The 20771-nt window shown below is 43.0% G+C and overlaps 1 protein-coding gene across 1 annotated transcript in view; it reads left to right on the top strand.

The window, feature by feature from the left end:
- GALNT10 (polypeptide N-acetylgalactosaminyltransferase 10) overlaps positions 1 to 20771 on the top strand; it is an 82339-nt gene that overhangs the window by 27828 nt on the left and 33740 nt on the right. Inside the window, exons 2-4 of the mRNA XM_069028766.1 lie at positions 10755 to 10857; positions 11734 to 11872; positions 14960 to 15126. Of these exons, the coding sequence (XP_068884867.1) occupies positions 10755 to 10857; positions 11734 to 11872; positions 14960 to 15126 (409 nt within the window). The remainder of the gene's footprint in view (positions 1 to 10754; positions 10858 to 11733; positions 11873 to 14959; positions 15127 to 20771) is intronic.

The following is a 20771-nucleotide window of genomic DNA, read 5'->3' as shown; positions in this document are numbered from 1 at the left end:
ATGTGCGTGTTCTCCGAGTCACTTTTGCCACCCATCAGTGGTAACGTGGTGTCCTAGAAGAGGTTGGTGACTGAATTTGGGATTTCTGTGCAGTAACTGATTTTTGAGATTTTGGGATTTTTGTGCATTTGCAGGGTGCAACATACTTAGTCTGAGCAACAATTAACTAACTCCTTGGGAAGAAGAGCCCTGTTAAATGTTGCTTTTTAGTGCTGATGTTTTCAGTTTAACATAACACTGTCAAGAAGCATCAAGCTTGCCAGGAAGTTGGTAGGAAATACACTTTAAAATCTTTAAACAGCTAAAAGGGAAATAGGGATATTCTGTTGGTGAAAACGAGAAAATAGTTGTTTTGCTGCATTGCTGCTAAGAAAAAGCTGTGCTGAGACTGATGCTGTTGGTGGGAATCAGGCAGCAAACCTGTTTTGGAGCACCACCTGAAGTAATAGTAAAAGTTTATTGAAAACAATGATTTTAATTTTTTTTCCCCTAAACTAAAGCTGCCAGCATGGTTGTTGATTTCCCAGTGTCAGCACTGAAGGTACTGCCTGAAGAGTGTGGAAAATAAAATAGAAAAATGCTTGTCATTCTTTTTGCTTTCTTGGAGTTAGCGGGAATTATTTGGTTCAAGATGTGTGTAAGTGTTATGTAGGCAGGATAATTGTTCCTGGTAGCAGAGATACACTCTGAAAATATCTGTAGGCCTCTTGATGGCTTAGGTTCTCCCTAAAATCCTTTTGGCTAGGTATTTATTGTCACCTGTCTGCATTTCCAGGGACAGTTTAGGGTTAAGCTGCAGTCAGGGTCTGCTGAGCAAGGTGAGCTGGCACAGCCTGTCTGGGCATCGTTCCCTGCACAGGTGGGTGCTGCTCGTAGGTGCTGTGACATCCTCTGGTTTTGGGTCTGACTTTTCCACAGATGACAGTCAGATTGTGCCTCCTCTCAAATAATCTGGTTGGAGATACTTCATTAATTTTATGTGTTACTCCTAATGATGGGTGAAGGCTCAAGAAAAAAAGCCCCTAAAGTGCAGATTTTTTTTTTTCCTAGTAGCTTTCAAAATTCATCAGGGAAGAAACAGTTTCTAAGCATGATATGCAACTTGCTGTGGGTAGCACTGTGCTGACATAAAACACATTCTCAGTACCTGGCATACAACAAAGTGGCAGCTACATTTCTTATTCCAGTTTTTGAGTCATATCTGTCACGTAGGTTTTGTATGGATTGAATATATTTTTCCATAGCATTAAATGTTGGGTCTTTTTTTACCTTTTTGGAGATTTCAGAAGAGCAGTATTAACCTTTCTGAAGCCAGGGTACTCTGCATGCTGACAAATCTTTGCCCCTCACCAGGCATCAAACCTTCCATAATGTGCCCTTGAATTTTGTTTCTGTAAGTTTGGCAGCAGCCCAATTTCCATGAGGAAAGGTAAATATCTGATCTACACTGTCAGCTGTTGCAGACTGCAGCAGCTCTGTCAGGCTTATGGATGCCTTATGGTGCTCTGCCTGCTTTTTTGGGCAAAATCCTGAGCATTTCTGTTTACTATTATGAACTATAACTGTTGGCAAGCTTTCAAACTGCCTTGCTCCTCTTACCTCAGAAAACTTGTTCTAGTGCAGTCTTGCTTGTGCCTTTATCACAAAGTGCAGGGCATCCTGATAGTATACTTTGCACATTGGTAAGTCCCCAAATTAAGTGTTTTTCTCTTGAAATGTCTGTCTCTATGGAAAGTACTTAGAATTCTTCCTTTGGATGTCTAGCAGGTAGATTTTGTCCTGTCCTTGCTTCAAAGATTATTGGAGCATTAGCAGCCTTATGTTTTTGTTTATTTGATTTTCCAGTTATGGCAGTTTATACCAGGATTTATGCCAGGGTTTCCCAAGGACCTGGTACCCAGTCAGGTGGATTCCATTTTATGAAAGGCACAAATTGCCATAGTTTCATCATTCAAATAGTTGTAAATGTTGTATATTTTTCCTGTAAACTGAACAAAATCATATTTGCAGTCACACGTTTGCCAGGTCCACCTACATGCAGCACCACCTGAGTTGTCATCTTGTATTAGTTGGGTGCTGGGAATTTCACCTCTGTGTAGTATTTCTGTGTTGAGGATATTCAGGATGCTCATTGTGATGTATTTAATGAGATTTCTGCTAATATGATACAAGGTTTGCTTCTCTGCTTGTGTATAAAATATTTGGAAGTTGTGTTCATCTGAGCAGTCCTTGATTGGCTTAACATTCCTATAATCTGATCTGGAGTTTATGGCTCGAGTACAGGGAATTCACCAAAGTGATGGAATTAATAGGCTTTGTATCCTGCATTTTTATTAAACCTTAATGCAGATTATTCAACTACTTCTGCATATGCAACATAATCTGTAAGTCTTACTGGAAAGTCAGATTTCAGAAACAGTGCTCCAAAGTGTGTCCTTAGAAGAAGCCACCACATCTTGTGGGCTGTTTGGTTGTGTTAAATGGAGTGTGGGTATCTGCAGACACGTGCCAGGTTCTGCCTCAAATGGTCACTTCTCAAATTGATCTCCAAACCAGCTTGCTCCCTCCTTCTGTGCCTGTAAGGCTGTATTTAAGACAGCTTCAGCTAGCACTAAATTCTGTGGAAAACAAAGTGCATCTCTCTGGATTTCACGCTCGTAGCTTCTGCCAGGAGTTGCAGCTCAAGGATGTGATAAAACACTAAATGTGCCCTGGTTCCTTGGGAGAGCTCATCTAGTTTTAAGTTTCCAGCAAGCTGTAAAGCAGAAAGGGAAGGTGGGAGGGATGGGAAGTCTGCAATCTTATTTGGAGTGGCAGTTCAGAGATTCCTTTTGTCTACATCTTCATTTTGTGTGTTTGTTGTCTGAGCCCTCCTGGCTGTTGTCCCTCAGGCAAGGTGAGTAGCAGGTTGTCTCCATCTCAACCAGAGGCTAGCCCACGGTGTGATGTGTTCCTTGGAAATTTTATAGTGTTGCTGTGTCTTAGAGCAAGGTCAAAGAAATGTTCTTGTTGCTTGAGGGGAAAGCAAGGTGGTTCACCCCAGCTAAATGCCTGCAGGAGCTGATTCCACGGTGTTCAGCAGATTCCTGCGACAAGCTCAGTGTGGGAGGTGGAGCAGTTCTGTAGATGGAAAGGGCTGTAAACGTTTTAGTGAACAGAAAAGATGAGAAAGCTGTTGTGGGCAAATGCATTCTAAAACTAGGCCAGCTGGGGTTTTAACAGCTGAAAGGAAAGTCTGAGACTGAAACTGCTGTGCTGTCACAAGATGTGCTTGAATTCAGGGAGGAACTTGCTGCTTGGTGCTCTGTGCTGACCTTGGAAGGTGCTGTGCCTCTGCAGGCCTGGGCTGAATTAGTCAAACAGTTCAGAGCAGCAGACATCACAAAACCCTAATGTTATATCTAAAGGTAAGCGAAGAACAAAGTGTGAGGTATTTGGTAGAGATAGATGACTAAGCTGGATGTCATATCACTGTCCTCAGCTGATGTCTGCAGACTTTAATCCATTGATGATCCAGGACTTCTTGCAAGATTAAATTTTTCTTTGTGCTAAGGGGTTTTCAGCAACTGATGTTGAATAAAACTTGTTAACTGAAAGAATTTAAAGGGATAGGGGGAGTTTCGGTTCAAACAAGTACTGTTCTAGCACTTGATACGAAAAGCTTTGTGCATTAAAAAAAGCAGAGTCAGCTAAAAGCAGCAGGCTGCCCCATCCACCAAGGAGCTTGCATTCTGCAAGGAACATATTTCTGTAATAGCTCTACAGCTCCCAAATGTCCCTGGGCATTCTGCACAAAAGTGCCTGTCTGCACTGATCCCTTCAGCTGGTTCTGGTCCAGCTGTGGTTTCATTCTCTGACACAGGGTAAGGACTGATCCAGGAGTGCCCACAGTTATCCGGGGCTCTGTTTCTGAAGGAATCAGGCAGGATATTTCCATACTCCGAAGCCTGGCCTCCTCAAAAACAAAGAAGAAATCTGAATTTCAGTATTACTGGTGTTACAGGTGGGAAAGAAAATGATGGCCAGGGAAGAGTTCTGCAGGAGTTCAGGTCTAGTTCAAGCCTGTTGCTTGGGTGTGAGTCTCAACAAGCTGTGAAGATGAACTTGGCTTTTTTGTCTTTGAAAGCACTTAAAAATTCTGCATGATGTGGTGCCATTTAGTCCTGCGTTGCCTTTTAATAGTTCCTGAAATGTTGAAGGTATGGATTATGTTAATGTACCTTTTAAATTTTTTATGGACTGAAATAGCTTCAAAAATTAACCTTTTGAAAACACTTGGGTAGATCACACAACAGGCTTTTAGCAGCTTTTTCTTCCAATGCTGCCTCCTGTTCCAGTAAACGAGGAGCTTTGATTAACTGAGGTTATGCTCAGCTTCCTGACCCAGGAGCAGCCTCCAGCTGATATTGGTGATATTTTTATTTTTCATTAGCTCATCTGAAAGTCTCAGCTGTTTTCCTGCCAGTGAAAAGGATGGAGGCTGTTTGTGCTGTGTGAGTGCTGTACTAGTTTGTTGCTCAATGCATGCTAATAGAGCTCTGACAAACCAAAAAAAGAATTGCATTTCTTCATGGTGCAATAACACCTTCTATCTGTTATTTATGAAAGGGTTACTTACATTTAGCATGGATGGTCTCACAATCCTTAAAACCTGAGCTTGCTGCAGTGAGAGGGAGGACTCCTGGTTTCTGCTAGACCTGGCTTCCCTCACATTTTGCTTCCTGAAACACCTCGGGTACTGTAGGTTTTGGAAGACTGGAAAGAATCCGCCTGTAGATGTTTTCTATTTCTGCTTTGTCATGTCACAGAATGTGACAACTAGGTTGTACCCAAGTGTGTACTCTCGAGTATTCCACTGAGTTCACCTCAGGTTGCAAGCTCCTTTAATAAATAGAGGAATGGTTCCTATTTGCTGCTTTCCCTTTGCCTGTTGTTTTTTTTTTTAATTGTTTTGGCATCTTCAACATCTTGTTGTAGGACATGAGTGCAGGATAGACTTGCTGAGGTGCTGGGATGAATGAAGAGGTCTGGGGTGGAACAGATGCCCCGTTTGACAGTGTCTTCAAAGATCATGGGTCTGATCATAGCTCCTTGGTTTGAAAGAAAATAATAAATCAGCAAAACAAATGTTTGAAGAGGGTTTGAGATCTGTACAGCATTATGGTTAACATACATGCTTCAGCAAATCTTTTTTCCTCGTGTGCAGAAAACTCTTGGCTTATGTCTCTGTCCGCACTTTTTTGTTTTTTGGCTGCAGCCAGGCACACTAAATAGTGATTAAACAAAAAATTAAAATTCCATTTTTGTGCATTTGGTGTTTGAACACTGATCAATTGCTTTGGCGGCGCGTTAAGTAACAGCGTGGTAGACAACAGAAGGGGCTTATTTACAGCAATCTGTCTAAATCCATTCTCAATGTATTGCTTAATATGCCTTTCTACTTAAGTTCATTTTCAGTTTTTAAAAAATGAAGGCTGGAAGCAGGCAGGAGAACAGTTTAAGATATTGCTGGAGAAGTAATCACTCCTTAGTGGTAAACAACTTCCAGTTCTTAAGGGAAAGAAAATGTGCTTGAGCTGAAATAGAACTTATGGGCTTGTTGTAGGAGTTAATGGATGGAATTCAATGGCTGGTGCACTTACATAGCCTGACTAGTAAGTCTATGATCATAGATGATCATAACGAAGCCTTCACGCTTTAAAATGTGCTTTTTGCATGTTGTTTACAACTGACCATTTAAAAAAACAGCAGTATTTTTACGAAATGGGAAGCTAACACAGAACAAAAGTGAAAATTACTGACCTCTTTTATAGGGATAGAAATCCAGTTCCATAATGTCAATTTGCCCTAACCATGCAGAATTGACAGCTGCAGTGTTCAAACAATGGTCACTGCATTTCACAGATAAAATGCACATAAGGGGGGGGGGGATGGTTTGGACAAAAATATTCTACCTTCTGCTATGCAGTTACAATTAATGAGAAATTAGGATAAGAGTGAAAATTGAGGTGAAATACAGCATTACACGTATGACATAGCTCCCCATAAATGAGATGCTTCTTTAAGAGTTAAAGTCCTAGGAAGCTTGCTGTGTTTTGCAGATTGCTCTGATAGCACAGTCTAGAGCATTTGTTGAAGGAGTATCATCAAGTTATGTAATTTGCATAATTGAGTCAAATCCCATGCAGCATCCCTGAAGGAAACCACTAAAAAAAGCAACATTCTGGTCCCTGTATGCTGTGTCTGGATTTCTAGAGCTCAGACATCTTTTACAAAGAAGGAGGGGAGGGAAAAAAAGCAAGAAAGAAGGAAAAGAGCTTCCAGAATCACATCGATGTCAGCAACCTGCCCATTTTCCCAGTGAGAGGGACTTTGAGGACATATGTGCACATCCTCCCTCTGCCCGTGGTGGCATCATGCCCACAACCTTACACACAGCTCTGCTGGTAGTGATGGCATGAGATAAAAGCTGCAGCCGAGGATGAGGAAGGCAAATGTTTTATGGTTCACACTGACTTTTTTTGGTAGTCTGCTGAAATGAGGTTGGTCTCGAAAGTGTGGTTCTTAACCAGAAATATGATGCTGATCAGGCTGCTGCAGCTACACCTTCCCTGCAGGGCTGTGTGGATGGTGAGGGCTGGCAAGGTCACCGAGGCAAAGACACTGATATTCCCTTTCTAGCACTGAAAGTCACTTCAAAATTAATGTTTAGACACTGTTGACAGAACTTGTCAGTGACTCACAGCAGACTTTTCAGTTATGGTGTTTTAATAGCGACCTGCAAAACCAGAGCCCTGTATGTTTGCTTGCAAGGGGTACATACAGTAAGAAATATTCTAACCTCTTAACATTTACCCAAGCTGAATTAAATGTGATGGAGGACTCCAGTGTTGAATGACCTATGGTAACTTCTCTGCCCAAGACCAAAAAAAGCTCAAGAATGCAGCATGTCTGCCATGACCTGGAACTGAGTCTATCCTTCAGGATTCTAAAAGCCACTTGGAGGTTTATGTTGATCCATGTTTTGCTTGTCCTGTGTGAATCTCTTTTGGTGTTAGTTGTACAGGGAAGAAACACCGTGAGTACTGCAGGCAGAGGAGCTGATAATGACTCACCCTGCACAGTCCTCATTTCATTTTGTTGATGCCAACATGAAGAAGTGTTGATCCTTGTGAGTCTCCAAGACTGAGCGCTGTACAGAGTCTGTTCCCCAGGACTTCAGGATCAATAACTCTTATTCTCTGCACCTCTGAACTCCCACACTGCAGAGAGGTCTGAATAACTGATGCACGTGCTTGATAGTTTTCCCTCTTGCTTAAATTTAAAGTTTACAAATTACTGACGTGTGGCCTTGACAGGGTTAGCTTAACCCAGCTCACAGATGCTTTTGTGTGTAAATTTATCTGAGAGAACTAATACATCTATGTGCTTGACTTTCCACTGTCCATCTGCCTGATTGGTACTGTGTGTAGCACAGAGGCAGTCTGTGATTTTTTTTCTTTTTTGTCTTTCTTTATTTTAATAGCCCTGGAGGATGGTATGCTGCTGCCTGCTTCTGCTCTATCTCAGGGTTTAAATTGCTTGCATTAGGTTGTTGCTTGCTCTGAGGATGTTTACATGCACATTGCTGACCCCTCTGAAGAATGGCTTGAAGCTGTGCACAAAATTTACTTCCCTATACACATTATCCTACACTGAGTGCACAAACACAAGGATCCCTTCAGCCCAGAGCCTGGGGGTGCTCATGCTGAGCAGGGATGGCTGCACCTGCTTTTTAATGGCTTTTAGGCTGCTGCTTTTGGTGGGACAGCTGTGTAATGGTGAGAGATGCCCCTCCCAAGCCAGCCCAGTGTGGCTTCCGTCAGAGGGTTCTGGAGATGCTGGTGTGAGTCCTTTGAGGTGTATTTCAAACTTCTCTCCCGTCTCCTGGGAGCTGTTGTGGAGGACAGCTTGAGATCCATCCCATTAGTGTATTTCAGAAGGAGTGTGTGGTGGTTGTATCCCAGCTGCTAGCTCAGCCCCACGCAGCCGCTCGCTCACCCCCGCCGTGGGGTGGGGTGAGAACTGGAAGAGTAGAAGTGAGAAAACTCACGGGTTGAGATAAAGAGATTAAAAAGTAAAGCAAAAAACCACGCAAAGCAAAACAAACCAGGGAATCTACTCCCCACTTAACCACGGGCAGACAGGTGTTCAGCCTTCCCCAGGAATGCAGGGAGGATAAATGCCATCACTCCAAGCAACACCTCCTTCCCCCAGCTTCATGTACTGTGTGACACCACATGGTCTGGGATGTCCTTGGGGTCAGCTGTCCTGGCTGTGTCCCCTCCCAACTTCCCAAGCACTGCCAGCTTCCTCTCTGAGGGCAAAGCAAAAAGGCCTTGGCTCTGGGTAAGCCTCGTTCAGCAGTAAGGAAAACATCCCTGTTTTACCAACACTTTCCAGCACAAAACCAAATAACAGCCTGTGCCAGTTTGGGCAAATTTGGAAATACATCCTCTGAGAGAAAGCAGGTTACAACCACCCCTCCCCCACCAGGTTCAGGAAAAATTGAATTTTCCTCAAAGGAAAGTGAAAGAGATAAAAACTATTTATTTATTTAACAAATACACAGGAAAAGGATAATAATGCTAAATAATAAAACCTCTTGCTCTGCTGAGAGAAACCTGGGAAAATTTCAGAGTCCTTCAGTAGCTCTCTCTCTCCCCCTCCTTGGAGCTTGGATGGGGTGGTGGGCCCACCTCCAGGGCCAAGGCCTCGGTGGAAATTCCTCCCAATGTATTCTGATCTTGAAACTGTCCAGCAGAGAAGAAGGGAACAATCAGAGTCCCAGGAAAACAAAGGTCAACTCTCTGGAGGAAAAGGAGCTGAAAAACCTGGCTGAAAGCTGGCTGGAAAGAAAGCAAGCCGGGTGCTTCCTCCCGCTCCCGCCGCTGCTGAACGCAGGGAGCGTCTCTGTCTCTGTGTCCTTGAAAACAAACTGCTTTAGAGAGTTTTGTTGGGTTTTTTCTCTCCCCCCCTCTCAGGCTCAGTTTAAAGGCATAGAACAGCGCTATGGGATACACATCATAAAGTCACCCCAAGACACAGCCCATACCACCTACTGTGAAGAAAACTAACTCTACCCCAGCCAAAACCTGCACAGAGGGCAATCCCTATGGGTACCTGCAGCAGTGGAAGATTTCCAAGGGATGTTTTCAGAGTTCAGAGGGAAGGGAGGTGCCTCTGCAATTCTAGTTTAGGTTGCCCAAGTCCCAAAAAAGGTGGGATTTAAAGCACTCTCAACAATGCCCTGTTACACAGACTTGGATGTCTTTTTGCTGGTTGGGTGTCAGTTTTCCTCTTTTTCTTCAGGGTGCCTGAATTCCCCGCTCACTTTGCATGGGTTTGACACGGGGTGCTGGTTCCCACATGCGTGGTTGGTGTTGTGAGGTTCAGAGTTGTCCTGTGTATTCCCCCTTTTGGATCTAGGCCCTGGACACTCTGGCCATGCTCTCCTCTGCAGTGGTGGGTGGGGTTTCCAGAGCAGCTGCTTTTAAGGGATTTTCACGTGCTGACTCACAGCAAGTGGCAGGAGGGACAGTGGCATTGCCAGCGATTCTCCTGGTGTGTGCATTCAGTCCAGAGTGCTATAAACAAAGAGACAAAAGAGACCTAAAATATTGAGATTTCAGACTTGCCAGTTGTTCCTGTGCCCAGTATGATACTTGTGCACAAGCCTAGTGCTCAAAAGTTGGCAAAACTCTCCTGGCAAGGATGTGCTCTGGTCTGTGAGAGCTTTCCAGGACTTTTCCTGGCAGAGGAGTACCCTGCAGAGGAGACTGGTCAGTGAGCTGGCCTGGCAAAGAATTGTTCTTGCAAAACAGGCAAAAATTTCACAGGACAGTAGTGTGCTCTAGCGTGGGTTATTTAGTGGGAATGATTAGAAGGGTGGCATTATCACCAGCTAAGAATTCACAGGAGAAGAGTGGTGTTTAATGGGACAGCTGGAAAACCACAAGGCAGGTTAAGCAAATTAATTTGATATCTATGTGTGGTGAGTTCAGGTGAGCCCTTCCATGACAGGAGTGTGTGGTTTTTCACCAGCTCTGCTGCTCTGGGGCTGCACTTGCCTTCTCCTGCATGATGTGAATCAATAAGGCTTTTGCAGTGCCTCTCATTAATCCTCTTTCCTTCAGCAAGTGTGAGTCTCCATCCTGTGCAGTCAGAGGTGAGCTGGAGAAGTTGGATTACTGGGGATCTTCATTTGCTGACTTGTTTTCAAAGCACCCCTGGCTTTTGAATTTCAGGAACAACATAATGAAATAGAAGCTCTAATTGGGTTCAGCAGCAAGAGTCTTAATAAATGACCTTTTAAATCTTATTTTGATTTTATTCAGGTGTGGTAGCGTCTCATTAATAATGATCCTGCAATAGGTCTCCCATTACATCCTATTTAATTAACAAAAAGGCTCTAGATGTATTGGATGTTTTCAAAATGAAAATGGGAGTTTTTAATAGATTCCTGATCAAGAAATACTGTTCTGCATACATGATGGTGCCCTGGAAAAATATCACTTAACAGCCATAGATAAAGTACTGTTCTGAGACAAGCAAAACTCACTTCCTCCCTCACCCCTTTCAGGCTAAAAGCCACTTGCTTGTGATGATTTTGCCTTAAGGGAGATGTTTAATTTCCTCTTACAGGAAGGGGAGGCTGCTTAGGAAAGGTTTCATTTGTTGTGTATTTATTATATATCCAATTTTTTGTTTAAAAGGCATCATACGTCAGGCAAAAGAAAGACCATTACTTTGCTGATGGACAAAGGAAAAAGGACTGGCATAACAAAGAAGCCATAAGGAGGGACTCTGAGCGTGTGGGTATGTGAGATTGCTATAAAAATGTTTTAATACAGATTGTAACTTAGTTCGATTTTATTTGGTAGGCTGAGTGTAGAACAGCGTGTTCAACTTCAGAGTCAAGGTGATGTTCTTGGCATGATGCAGCACTAAAGCCAATTCATCTGTTAATCTTTTATCTGTGTTAATCTCAATTTAATGCCTTTTTCTCCAGCTGCACAATAACCATTTTGAGGTGAAAATGTATCAGTTAAATCTCGGTGCTTTCATGACAGGTGGAAAATTGATTTTTTTTAAAAAATCCCCCCAAAAAGTGCATGTGTACCTCTCTCAAAAATGGGAGATCCAGAAAGGAAGAGTAAGAAAACCATTCTGGACTGTAACATTCATGAAAATCCATTCTGTAGTTCTGGGGTTTGTCTTGCATTGCAAATAAGGGCCCATTTTGAATGTCACAGCTTTACAGTGGCATGTTTGCAAGGGCTCTGCCCCTCAGTGCAAGAGCTGAGGTTGTAAATGCACAAATCCATCTGTGCTGAGAATTCCAACAGTGCTCAGATATTCAAACCGTATGGATTCTTCCCACTGTGAAACAAAAGGCATTCTGTAGATCCTCTGTAGCATTGCCACAACCCCTTCATCTGTTTCTGGTGTCAGAAGGAAGACTTTTACCTTCGATTTGCACAGCTGAGTGGTTTGTAGCAAAACTGCTTATCAGATAAAATTGTTAAATTGACGTGGTTGACTCGGTGCTAAATATGACACAGAGCACAAAACTAATAAAGTAATGTTCAAAGGGCTCTATAAGATGCTCTTTTATTGCTATATGGATTAGTTTCTGGCCGTTAAGCACTAATTAGCAGTAATGATCTGTATTTACTTTCTGTCTATCCACAGGAAATGGAGAACAGGGAAAACCTTACCCAATGACTGATGCAGAGCGAGTGGACCAGGCATACAGGGAAAATGGCTTTAATATCTTTGTGAGTGATAAAATTTCTCTGAATCGTTCCCTTCCAGACATCAGGCATCCAAAGTGAGTATACAGTTTGCATTTCTACGAGTGAAGGTTTGCAAGCCCTAAATTACCACATCAACAGGAATGTGTTCTATTCTGGACTCTTGTACCTTTGCTCATCAAATACAATCCTTGCACAGCTGGATCCTTAATAAAGGATGGTGTCTAGTAAATTCAGTGGGAAATAGAAGAGATCAAATCTGGGGAAAAAAATCATTTTTTGATTTCAAAAGACTTAAAATTACCACAGACTTGCAACCCTGCTTAGAGAAGACCATGAAAGTAACCCAGAGGTTCCAATTCTTATGTTGGCCACTAGCTGGAAATGACAATGGAATGCTCAGGAGCAGAAGATGTGAGTAGTTTCACTCAGCTATGTATGAAGAGCTTTATCAGGTTTATGGATTATTTTTGTGGACATCTTCCTCATAAAAACAGCCTCATCAGGGCTTACAAGTAGAAATGAGTTCCAACTGAATGCTGATTTTAGAGTTCATCTGGTTTTGGACATTATGATGTAGGATGGTGTTGAACTAGATTTTGGTAAAGCCAGAAGTTTTTCACTAGCAAAAGTGCTTCAGTTAGGACTTAACCCTTGTTTATACAAAACTGGGAGGTTTTTAAATACTGTTTGTGTGGTTCTTAATCTGAAAGCATTGTTAGACGTTTGAATCCAAGCTTCTTTTGTGTAAAGCTGTGTTTATCACAATTTAGTGAATCTGAATTCAATATCTGTTTTATTCATGAGATACAAGTTCCAGAAGTCAGGTTTTATAATTTGTTAACTGCACAATTGAGATATTACCTCTTCAGCTGTCACAGCAAACTAATCAAATACACTGGCTTGACACCCTTTCTCAATATATACACACATAAAACAAAGTAGTGAGTGTAGCTCCATAAATATTTTAGGCATGCAGCTGAAATGTTTAAACATAGAGATAAATCAGGTAACCGAAGATGTTTGTGGATCAGCCCATGCTCAAGTTGTAGGAAATACAGTTTGAGTTTAATAATCTAAATTCCACCTGTCCTCCATTTACAGGGGCTGTCTTGGGCTCTGAGAACTTAAACATCAGACAATGCCAGTATTTCGTTATCTGAGGATTTAATGTGTTACCTCACATGCCTCAGTGTTTCCTGAAATTGCCAACTCAGTGCTAATTCTGCTATTTAAACTTCTTTAAAATGTGAAACTTCTAACTCCAGCCCCAGTTAAAACTAGTAAGTGAAGTGTCTGGGACACCAGCAACTTAAGCTGTGATTAATGGTGCTGCTGCAGTGGTTTGCTTGTTGCTTGACACATCCTTTCCCCCAGCATAGCAAGCTGTAATTGTGGAGGCCTCGAGGAGAGGATAAACAGCATGTGCCTCATGGGTGCTGGGATTAGCTGGGCAGGGAGTAGGGTTACCCATGGTGGGGGTGTGCAGTAAAGGAATTCACCACTGGAAAGGTCTGCTGTGCATTCGCTGGGCCCATTAAAAAAGCTGTACATGAAACGGTATGGTTTGTGTTACTTGAGAGGGTGATGAGGGCAGTTTATAACAAAGTTAGGCTGAGACCTAGTCATAAAGTCACAAGTCCATAAAGAGTATTCCAGAAGGAAGGGAGCTGTGGTTTAGAGCCTCTTACATCCAGTGAGGTAATAGAGGCTTTGGACAAGTGCCCGCAGACTGCAGGGAGTGTGAGGAGAAGGTGTACTGGGCAAAAATGCATCATCTGCCTTGCCCTAAGCTTTGGAGCCACAGCTGGGCTTCTCCCCAACAGCTGCCCTGGCTGGAGAAGGACAAAGAAGCAGCTGATGTGTGAGCTGATGTGTGGTCTTTAATATACAAATAGTGTGTCACCTCTGCTTTCTGTTAATTGTGGGACTCGAGGAGCTGGGGCACAGCATGTACTGGATCTGCCTGGTGCACACATACAATTGTTTGTTTCAACAGTCATGTCTTCCTCTGGTAACATTTTCTTTAAGTGCCTCTAGGGTTTTTAATACTAAACACTAATTTTGCAGGTCTTGTAAAGCAATTGTAGATACAGTAGCTGGAGGGAAGCAATTTCTCTCCACACTTAATGGTTAAACTTAATAGCTAAAGTTTCCCACTTGTTAAAGTTAGTCAGAAAATGAGAATTCCAGTTTAAGAAGAGTTAGAAAAGATTCAAGAGCTCTTGGTTCATATTGGAACAGGACTGTAGCTAGTAGCTGTTGGAAGGAGGTTAGGATGGCAATGCCTAGGGCCGGATGAAAGCAGTCCCTGCAGCTTCACTTTGCGTCTTGCATCTGTGCATTGCAGCCCCAGCCTGCAGGCTCTTGGCAGCACCCCAGGACAATTCATTACACCCAGAATAAGTTACTGTCCTCTCACACAGGCACCAGAGTAACTTCCTGTAGGCACAGATGTATTGAGCTTGTATAACATAGGTGCCTCCTTCTCCGTGCCCTGGGAAAGGTCCAGGACAAAGCTGCCGCTGCCGCAGCCGCTTTCATTCCCGTCTGCCCTTTCAGGAGCCAGGGGAAGGAATTACTGCCTGTGTGCATGGAACTGTGCATGGAGTGACTGCCTGCTGGGGGCCTGGCAGAGCACAGCCTGCACAGCAGCCTGGGGGCTGTGCAAGGGGCAGGGAGCAGCGTGGGACCTCCCTCCCCAGCTCCTGGGCACAGGGCAGCCTGTCCCGCTGGCACCGTCATTGTACCCTCCACACACCTCCATTCACACAGCCACCACTGGTTTGCTCTGGACACAGGGGGCTCCAGGAATGGAAGAGATTTTTGATCCCTTCTGAAGGGGTACTGAGTGTTTTTTAACTGCATTGGGTCACTGTGTGGTCTTAGAGGTTACCTGTTTAACAAGGTTTGAAGTCCACTTATGTCCACACCTGCAGGAAAGTAAACACTGCACTTCATACTACAGAATTTTCTTTTTTAAACTACTTTGAAACCAACCCTACAAGGCAAGAGGTCGTTACCCCTATTTCAAAATTAAGAAAATTAATGCACTTTGCATCATTTTGAGGAGTAAAGAATGAACTAAGTTGCTTGCTGGTAATTAATATTGAAATGCTGGTGTGTTCTGGTAGCACCTTTTGACTTGCTCTGTCTGTGTCCAGCTGCAAGAACAAGCTGTACCTGGAGAAGCTCCCAAACACCAGTGTGATAATTCCCTTCCACAACGAAGGATGGTCCTCCCTGCTCCGGACAGTGCACAGCGTCCTGAACCGCTCCCCTCCCGAGCTGGTGGCAGAGATCGTGCTGGTGGATGACTTCAGTGACAGAGGTAGGATGGTTTGTGTGTGACATCCCCACCATATCTCCCTACCTAAGGGATCAATACACGTGCAAATACATGTATTTGCATGAGGTTTTTTGCTTGCCAGCAGCAGAGCTCAGGGGAATCTTGTTTTAGAACATCGGAAAGCAAAAAAACTCGTGTTCCATATTCAGGGTGTGCTGGTTTAGCTGCTGCTGACATGGACTGTCCTGCGTTCTGGGCAAGGTGAAAAGCCAGGGAAGCTGGTTTTAATATTCAGATAAGGGGCTGAGTAGCCCTTAACATAAAATGTTAAATGTTGACTCTTGAAATAACCAAAAAAAGCCAAGAGAGAGGAATAGCTCACTCCTTACATTCTGCTTGCTTTTTTTTTTTTTCCCCCTGGACACAGAACATACAAAAGAATCCTTGATAAAAGGTTTCCACCTGGGACTGTCTATGATTTGGCTTGCCTTTCTCATGAATTTTTTTGCTCCTGGAAAGTAAATGTGCAGCATACAAACCCTTGCTCTCTCTTGCTGGGAACTTCCCTCCTTATTTTGTACTGCACTGCCCAGAGTAGTCCCTTTGGGTTGGGTTGAAGTGCTCTATGCAGAGCTGTGGAGTCACTGGCACCTCACATCACCACTAATGGAACAACTAGTTGTCATTGCAGCAGCAATGTGTGCACGTAGTTGCTGAGATCTTTTTCTCTGAACCATTTAAATGGTGCCTGATGCAAATTTAGCTGTGCTTTGTCTTGTGTTTTGCACCCTTGCTGTGGTAGAAAAGGCAAGTGAAGCAGGAATGAATGCTCCATCATGTAGACGTTGCATAGCTGGAGAGATCCCATGGAAAATCCTCTGCCTGGGGTTGAAGAGGGCACAGTGACTTTGAGGGGTTATGGTCAGATCTAGCAACTGTATTTTCTCCTTTAAAGTTATTAAGACTATTTAGCTTTATGAGCTGCGGAGTTCAAGCCACTGATACTACTCAAGTGAGGCAGAAGAGTTTTCTATACAGATGCTAAAGGATACATCTCCAGAAATCTGACATATAGGAAGCACCTAAATGAGCTTGGAAACAACCTTGTGAATATTTAGTGCTCTGACCTATACTGGCTTCCAAATAAGCACTACCCACCAGCTGTAGTACTTGCTCTAAAGTTCTTCTCTCATTAGTTTGCAAGCAAGGCATGCTACTTTGCAGAAATCAATGTTACATGAAATAAGTATTTCTTTAGAGGATTTTCAGGCTAAGGTGAGGAGAAGGAAAACCCACCCTCCTGACAAGGTCTTTTTATTGCTACTCAGTCTAGAAGCAAATTAGACAAGCTCATGCTGCAAGCACAAGTGAATTGTGCAAATGGGTTCCTTTTCAGAGAAGTGAAGTCATGAATTCTGGTTTCCTGTGGATCTGTTTTCCTTGTTCGTTAGATTTGCCCTGACCAAGTGAAAGAGAGCCCTCCTGGTTCCCCCCCTGCTCCTCAGTCTGTACCTGTGCTGTTTGTCCAGCTTGCTCTTCTCTGTTCCACCTGCCTCTGATAAGACACAAACTCTTCTCCCTTGGTCATCCATCTTCCATAAAAAGGTTGCAAGATGTAGCTGAGATTCATTTGTGTGCAGCATCTATTTATAAATAGATATAAAAGACTCCAGATGCTGGACAGTGAGCTGAATTGTCAAGGGAAGAGAATAACACTCATGCAAAGGGAGTGTGTTAATAAAAACTGGTGTGGGGGTTCTCTTTGTTTGGGGGGGATTTTTCTTGGTTGGGTTTTTTTTAAACCAGAATTTTCCTGCCAGCACAGCTGATTTCTGCACACTGGGACAATTACTGGTTAGGATGAAACATCTTTCCTTCAGTGCTGTGTTCTGTATCTGCACTTCCCTTCCTTAACCACACTGGGGTTGGCTTCCACATCCCTCAATGGGCTTAAATAGATCCTTACTCTTAGGGGGCTCTTAAGTGCTAATCACATGATCTTGATTTGAAAGGCTGATGGTTACAAATTTCTGGTTGTAACTTATCCATTGCTTAAACAAACAAAACAAAAAACAAACAAAACAAAAACAAACGAACCAAAAAACCTAAAACCTAAACAACAAACAATTCAATCCAGTAACTGAGAATTGATAGTTTAATGCATCAAACTGAAATGCAGGAAGGAGTGGAAGTTCCAGGAAAACTTCTACTTCACGTGTTATATGTTTGAAAAGGGCACATTCTTGGGTTTGGACTGTTAGGGCAACTGCTGCGTGATTTTCTGTTTCTTATGATTAGATTGGGCAGGTAATAAGAGCTCTGTGTCCAAGCTGATGATCATCACAGCTGTGCCACAGAACTGGAGAGCAGTAAAAAGAATGAGAAGAAATGTCTTGATTTTTCTCTGCAAATCATAAATGATTGGTCCTCTGCATTGTCTGCAAAGTATTCTGTATTGTCTGCAAGAATTCTGTGTTTCTGTTTGAAATAACAGTTCCCCAAATTTGTAGCAGCATCTTTCTTTTAAAGTTATAGAATCACTATTGGATGTAGTGACAGTAGAGGCCACGTTTGAGATCAGAGGGGCATAGTATGAACAGTAAATGTCATCTCCTTCCCTGAAGAGATCAGTAAATAGTTGCCATAAACCTTTTCCAGTGAAAAGCCAAAGATGGAAAGGATAATCACTCAATAAAAAATCTATTATTCATTTTTTTATCGAGAGGTTACTCTGACAGGATAAAACATTGGATATCTCTGCTGTACCTCATGCTGGCCTTTCACTCGAGGGTTGTCTAAACAGACCTGTAGAATTTTAATAACTCTTTAAAGCATAATCTTCAGTACCTTGACCTTCCCTGGCAAGGAGACTCTCTCTCTCTCTTGCCAGTATTTCTTGCGTGCTGACCTGTGCTGGGGTTAAATGTGCTGGGGTTTGCCAGCTGCCCTTGAGGTGCTGCTAAGGTTTCTTTCTTGTTCTGCTGTTTCACTGGTTTCTGACAATGGTGATATTGGTGCTGATCCATCAGTCTCTTTCATCCCTGTGTCTCACACATGGAGAATCTTTTGCTGCACATAAAGTAAAGAGGACTTTGGTAATAATAGAAATAATAAGTGTGGAAACCTGGCTACTGCAAACAGTGTTTTTCCTGACAGATGTTATTTTCATATGTTTTTCATCTGGTTTTAAGCTTGAGAGTAAGGAATTTTTGGTGTGTCTACAAAGAGGGCTGAGAAGTTGGCTAACAGAGTGACAGGAGAGTGAAGACAGATTTCTGGGTTGGCTGGTGGCTGCTGTGGTCTGCAGCAAACCTGAGGGGCAGCTGTGGCCGTGTGTTACTGGAGCTCCTGGACAGATGAATCATCATCTGGAAGTGTCAGCAGCCATTTATTGCTTAATTTGTTTGAAAGAGACAACTCTGTGACCTTTAGCAATAAACATTTTTCATCCAAAAAATGCTGTCCTGATGACAGCAAATCTTAACAGGGAGCAGCAAAAGCTTTACGAGTCATGTTTTTTAAATGTTTCCTTTGCTTCGTACTTGGAAAGTCAAAATGTGCTGGAACAACTTGCTGTCTGGATTTGGGGGGGGGGGGTTTTGTATGCCTGCAGTATAATGCAAATGGTCCAAATCTAAAAAAAAGCTAGAGCCTTACCTCACCCAGATTGTGTGCTGGATGCCATGTAAGCCAGATTGCTGTGGGAAAGGCTGCCTGTCAGTGAGGTCAGTCGCTGTGGTGGTTCCATCCCCTTTGCCTTGAGGTGCAGACCACGTTGTCACCTCCAGCAGCTCCTTCCTGAATCTTCCTCTGTGGGGATTCCCTTGGTAGGTTGGGTTGGCTTAAAAGGAGCTCTTTCCATCACGTGCCATTAGTCACAGGAGAGTGATAATAGCAGGGCTGTTTTTCACTTTCTCTACCAATAGTCTCTGCTATCAGTGTAGCATTGCATTAAGACTGCTATAATGCTTTTTTCCCCACAAACTTGGTTGAGATATCTGATGTAAGAACTTTCTTCCCGGTTCAAAACACTTGCAGAGATTTTCTGTGCAGAAGAATATAGATTCTATTGGAGAGGGAGACACCAATTGAGCAAACTGTTGTTGGAGAATAAGAATTAACCTGCCTAGCCCTGGCTGCTTCTTCCTGCATGGTACAGAGAACTGCTGGAGAGCCACAGACCGACCTCCACGGGTTTGATGAACCTCAGTTATTGCAGGGTGCTCCAAAATAATGCCTGCTGTTCTGGATAAGCAGAAGTTGGAATGCAATGCATGTGAATTACCACTCTAGAATTCCTGACCATAAAAACTCCTAGCTGTGGCAGTCCTGTTTGGATTTGTGGCTTCACTTTTAATTTCTATAGCTATTCTTTAGGTCTGATCTCAGTTAAATTAAGCCTTTTCATATGCTGGCTTGCAGGGTACTAATTACATCCCTCTGAGCTTGTGTTACCAGAATGGCCCCAAGTAAACTAAAATGTTTTTTCCATGTTTATCAGTTTTCTCCTGGGGACTGTCATGTGAAATTTGTTTGCTTTTTGAATATCTAATTACCATGCTGCTGAGTGGGAGTTTGGTTCTACTCTATCATAGAAATGGGAGGAGGAGAAGAGAAGTGGAATTGCAGGCCAGTTTGTAACACTGCAGGTTTTTCTGTCAGCTCTGATGGCATTTTATTATTGATAGCAGGCAACGAGTAACAGGCAGGCAGTTCATGGCTCTTCAGGGTCTGCTTCAGTCCCTGGGCCTGCAGCCTGAGTTGCTGTGATGAGAAATGGAGCTGTTTCAGCTCTAGTGTCTGTCTTGTACGAAATGAATTGTTGGTCTCCACCTAATTCTTGTAGCTTGTGGGCACCTCTGCTGTAAAAGCTGTCTGTGTCCACATGAACAGATGTAAAGCTGTCCTCTGTCTCACTAATAAATGATCAGCCTTAAGCTGGAGGAACAGAGGATGGCACATCCCTTTGCAAGATGCTTGTCAGAATGTTCTTTGCTTTTCACCTGGTACATACTTGGTAGCCCAGCAGTGTAACATCAAATACTCCTGGTGAAAGGCAGAAGGCTAACTCTTTGTCTTGGAGGAGAGGTCTCTTACAGGTGCAGAATTAAAAATAGTTGAGTTTGGAAAGTACATCTGGAGATCATCTAACCCAACCCCTCTGCTCAGCTACAGCAGCTTTCTCCAGATCTTATTTATTCACTCAAAATTGGAAAATCTCCAAGGATGGAGACTCCATAATGTCTCTGGGGAACCTGTTCTGCTGTTCAGTCACACTGTCAGTGACCTAGTTTAAAAAAAAGTAATTAAAAATTACCTTACGCTTAAACAGCATTTCCCGTGCTTCAGTTTGTGCTCAAGGACTCCCAGGTCCTTTTCTGCAGAGCTCCTATAACTTATCTAGGAAACACCTGTAAAAGAATACCTCTAAAACAAACTAATTGTTTGTATTTATGTGCTTCTGGAACAAACTGATACCATGGATTTTTCAGCCTTTCCCTTAATGTCAGACATGGTAGGATTTTTACCTTTTCACCCTTTGCAGCAATGGAAATTTAAAAATTCTTCAAGACATTTGAATCTTACTGTGTGCAGGAGGCTGTGATTTAACTGCTGAATGTCATTTAAAAGAAACATCTTGTGGTGTACTTGGGGCTGGCTGTATGCACACAGGAAAAGGGTACACA

Source organism: Aphelocoma coerulescens, chromosome 13 (genome assembly GCF_041296385.1).
Source record: "Aphelocoma coerulescens isolate FSJ_1873_10779 chromosome 13, UR_Acoe_1.0, whole genome shotgun sequence".
Taxonomy (NCBI): domain Eukaryota; kingdom Metazoa; phylum Chordata; class Aves; order Passeriformes; family Corvidae; genus Aphelocoma; species Aphelocoma coerulescens.
This window is presented reverse-complemented; position numbering and strand designations above follow the sequence as displayed.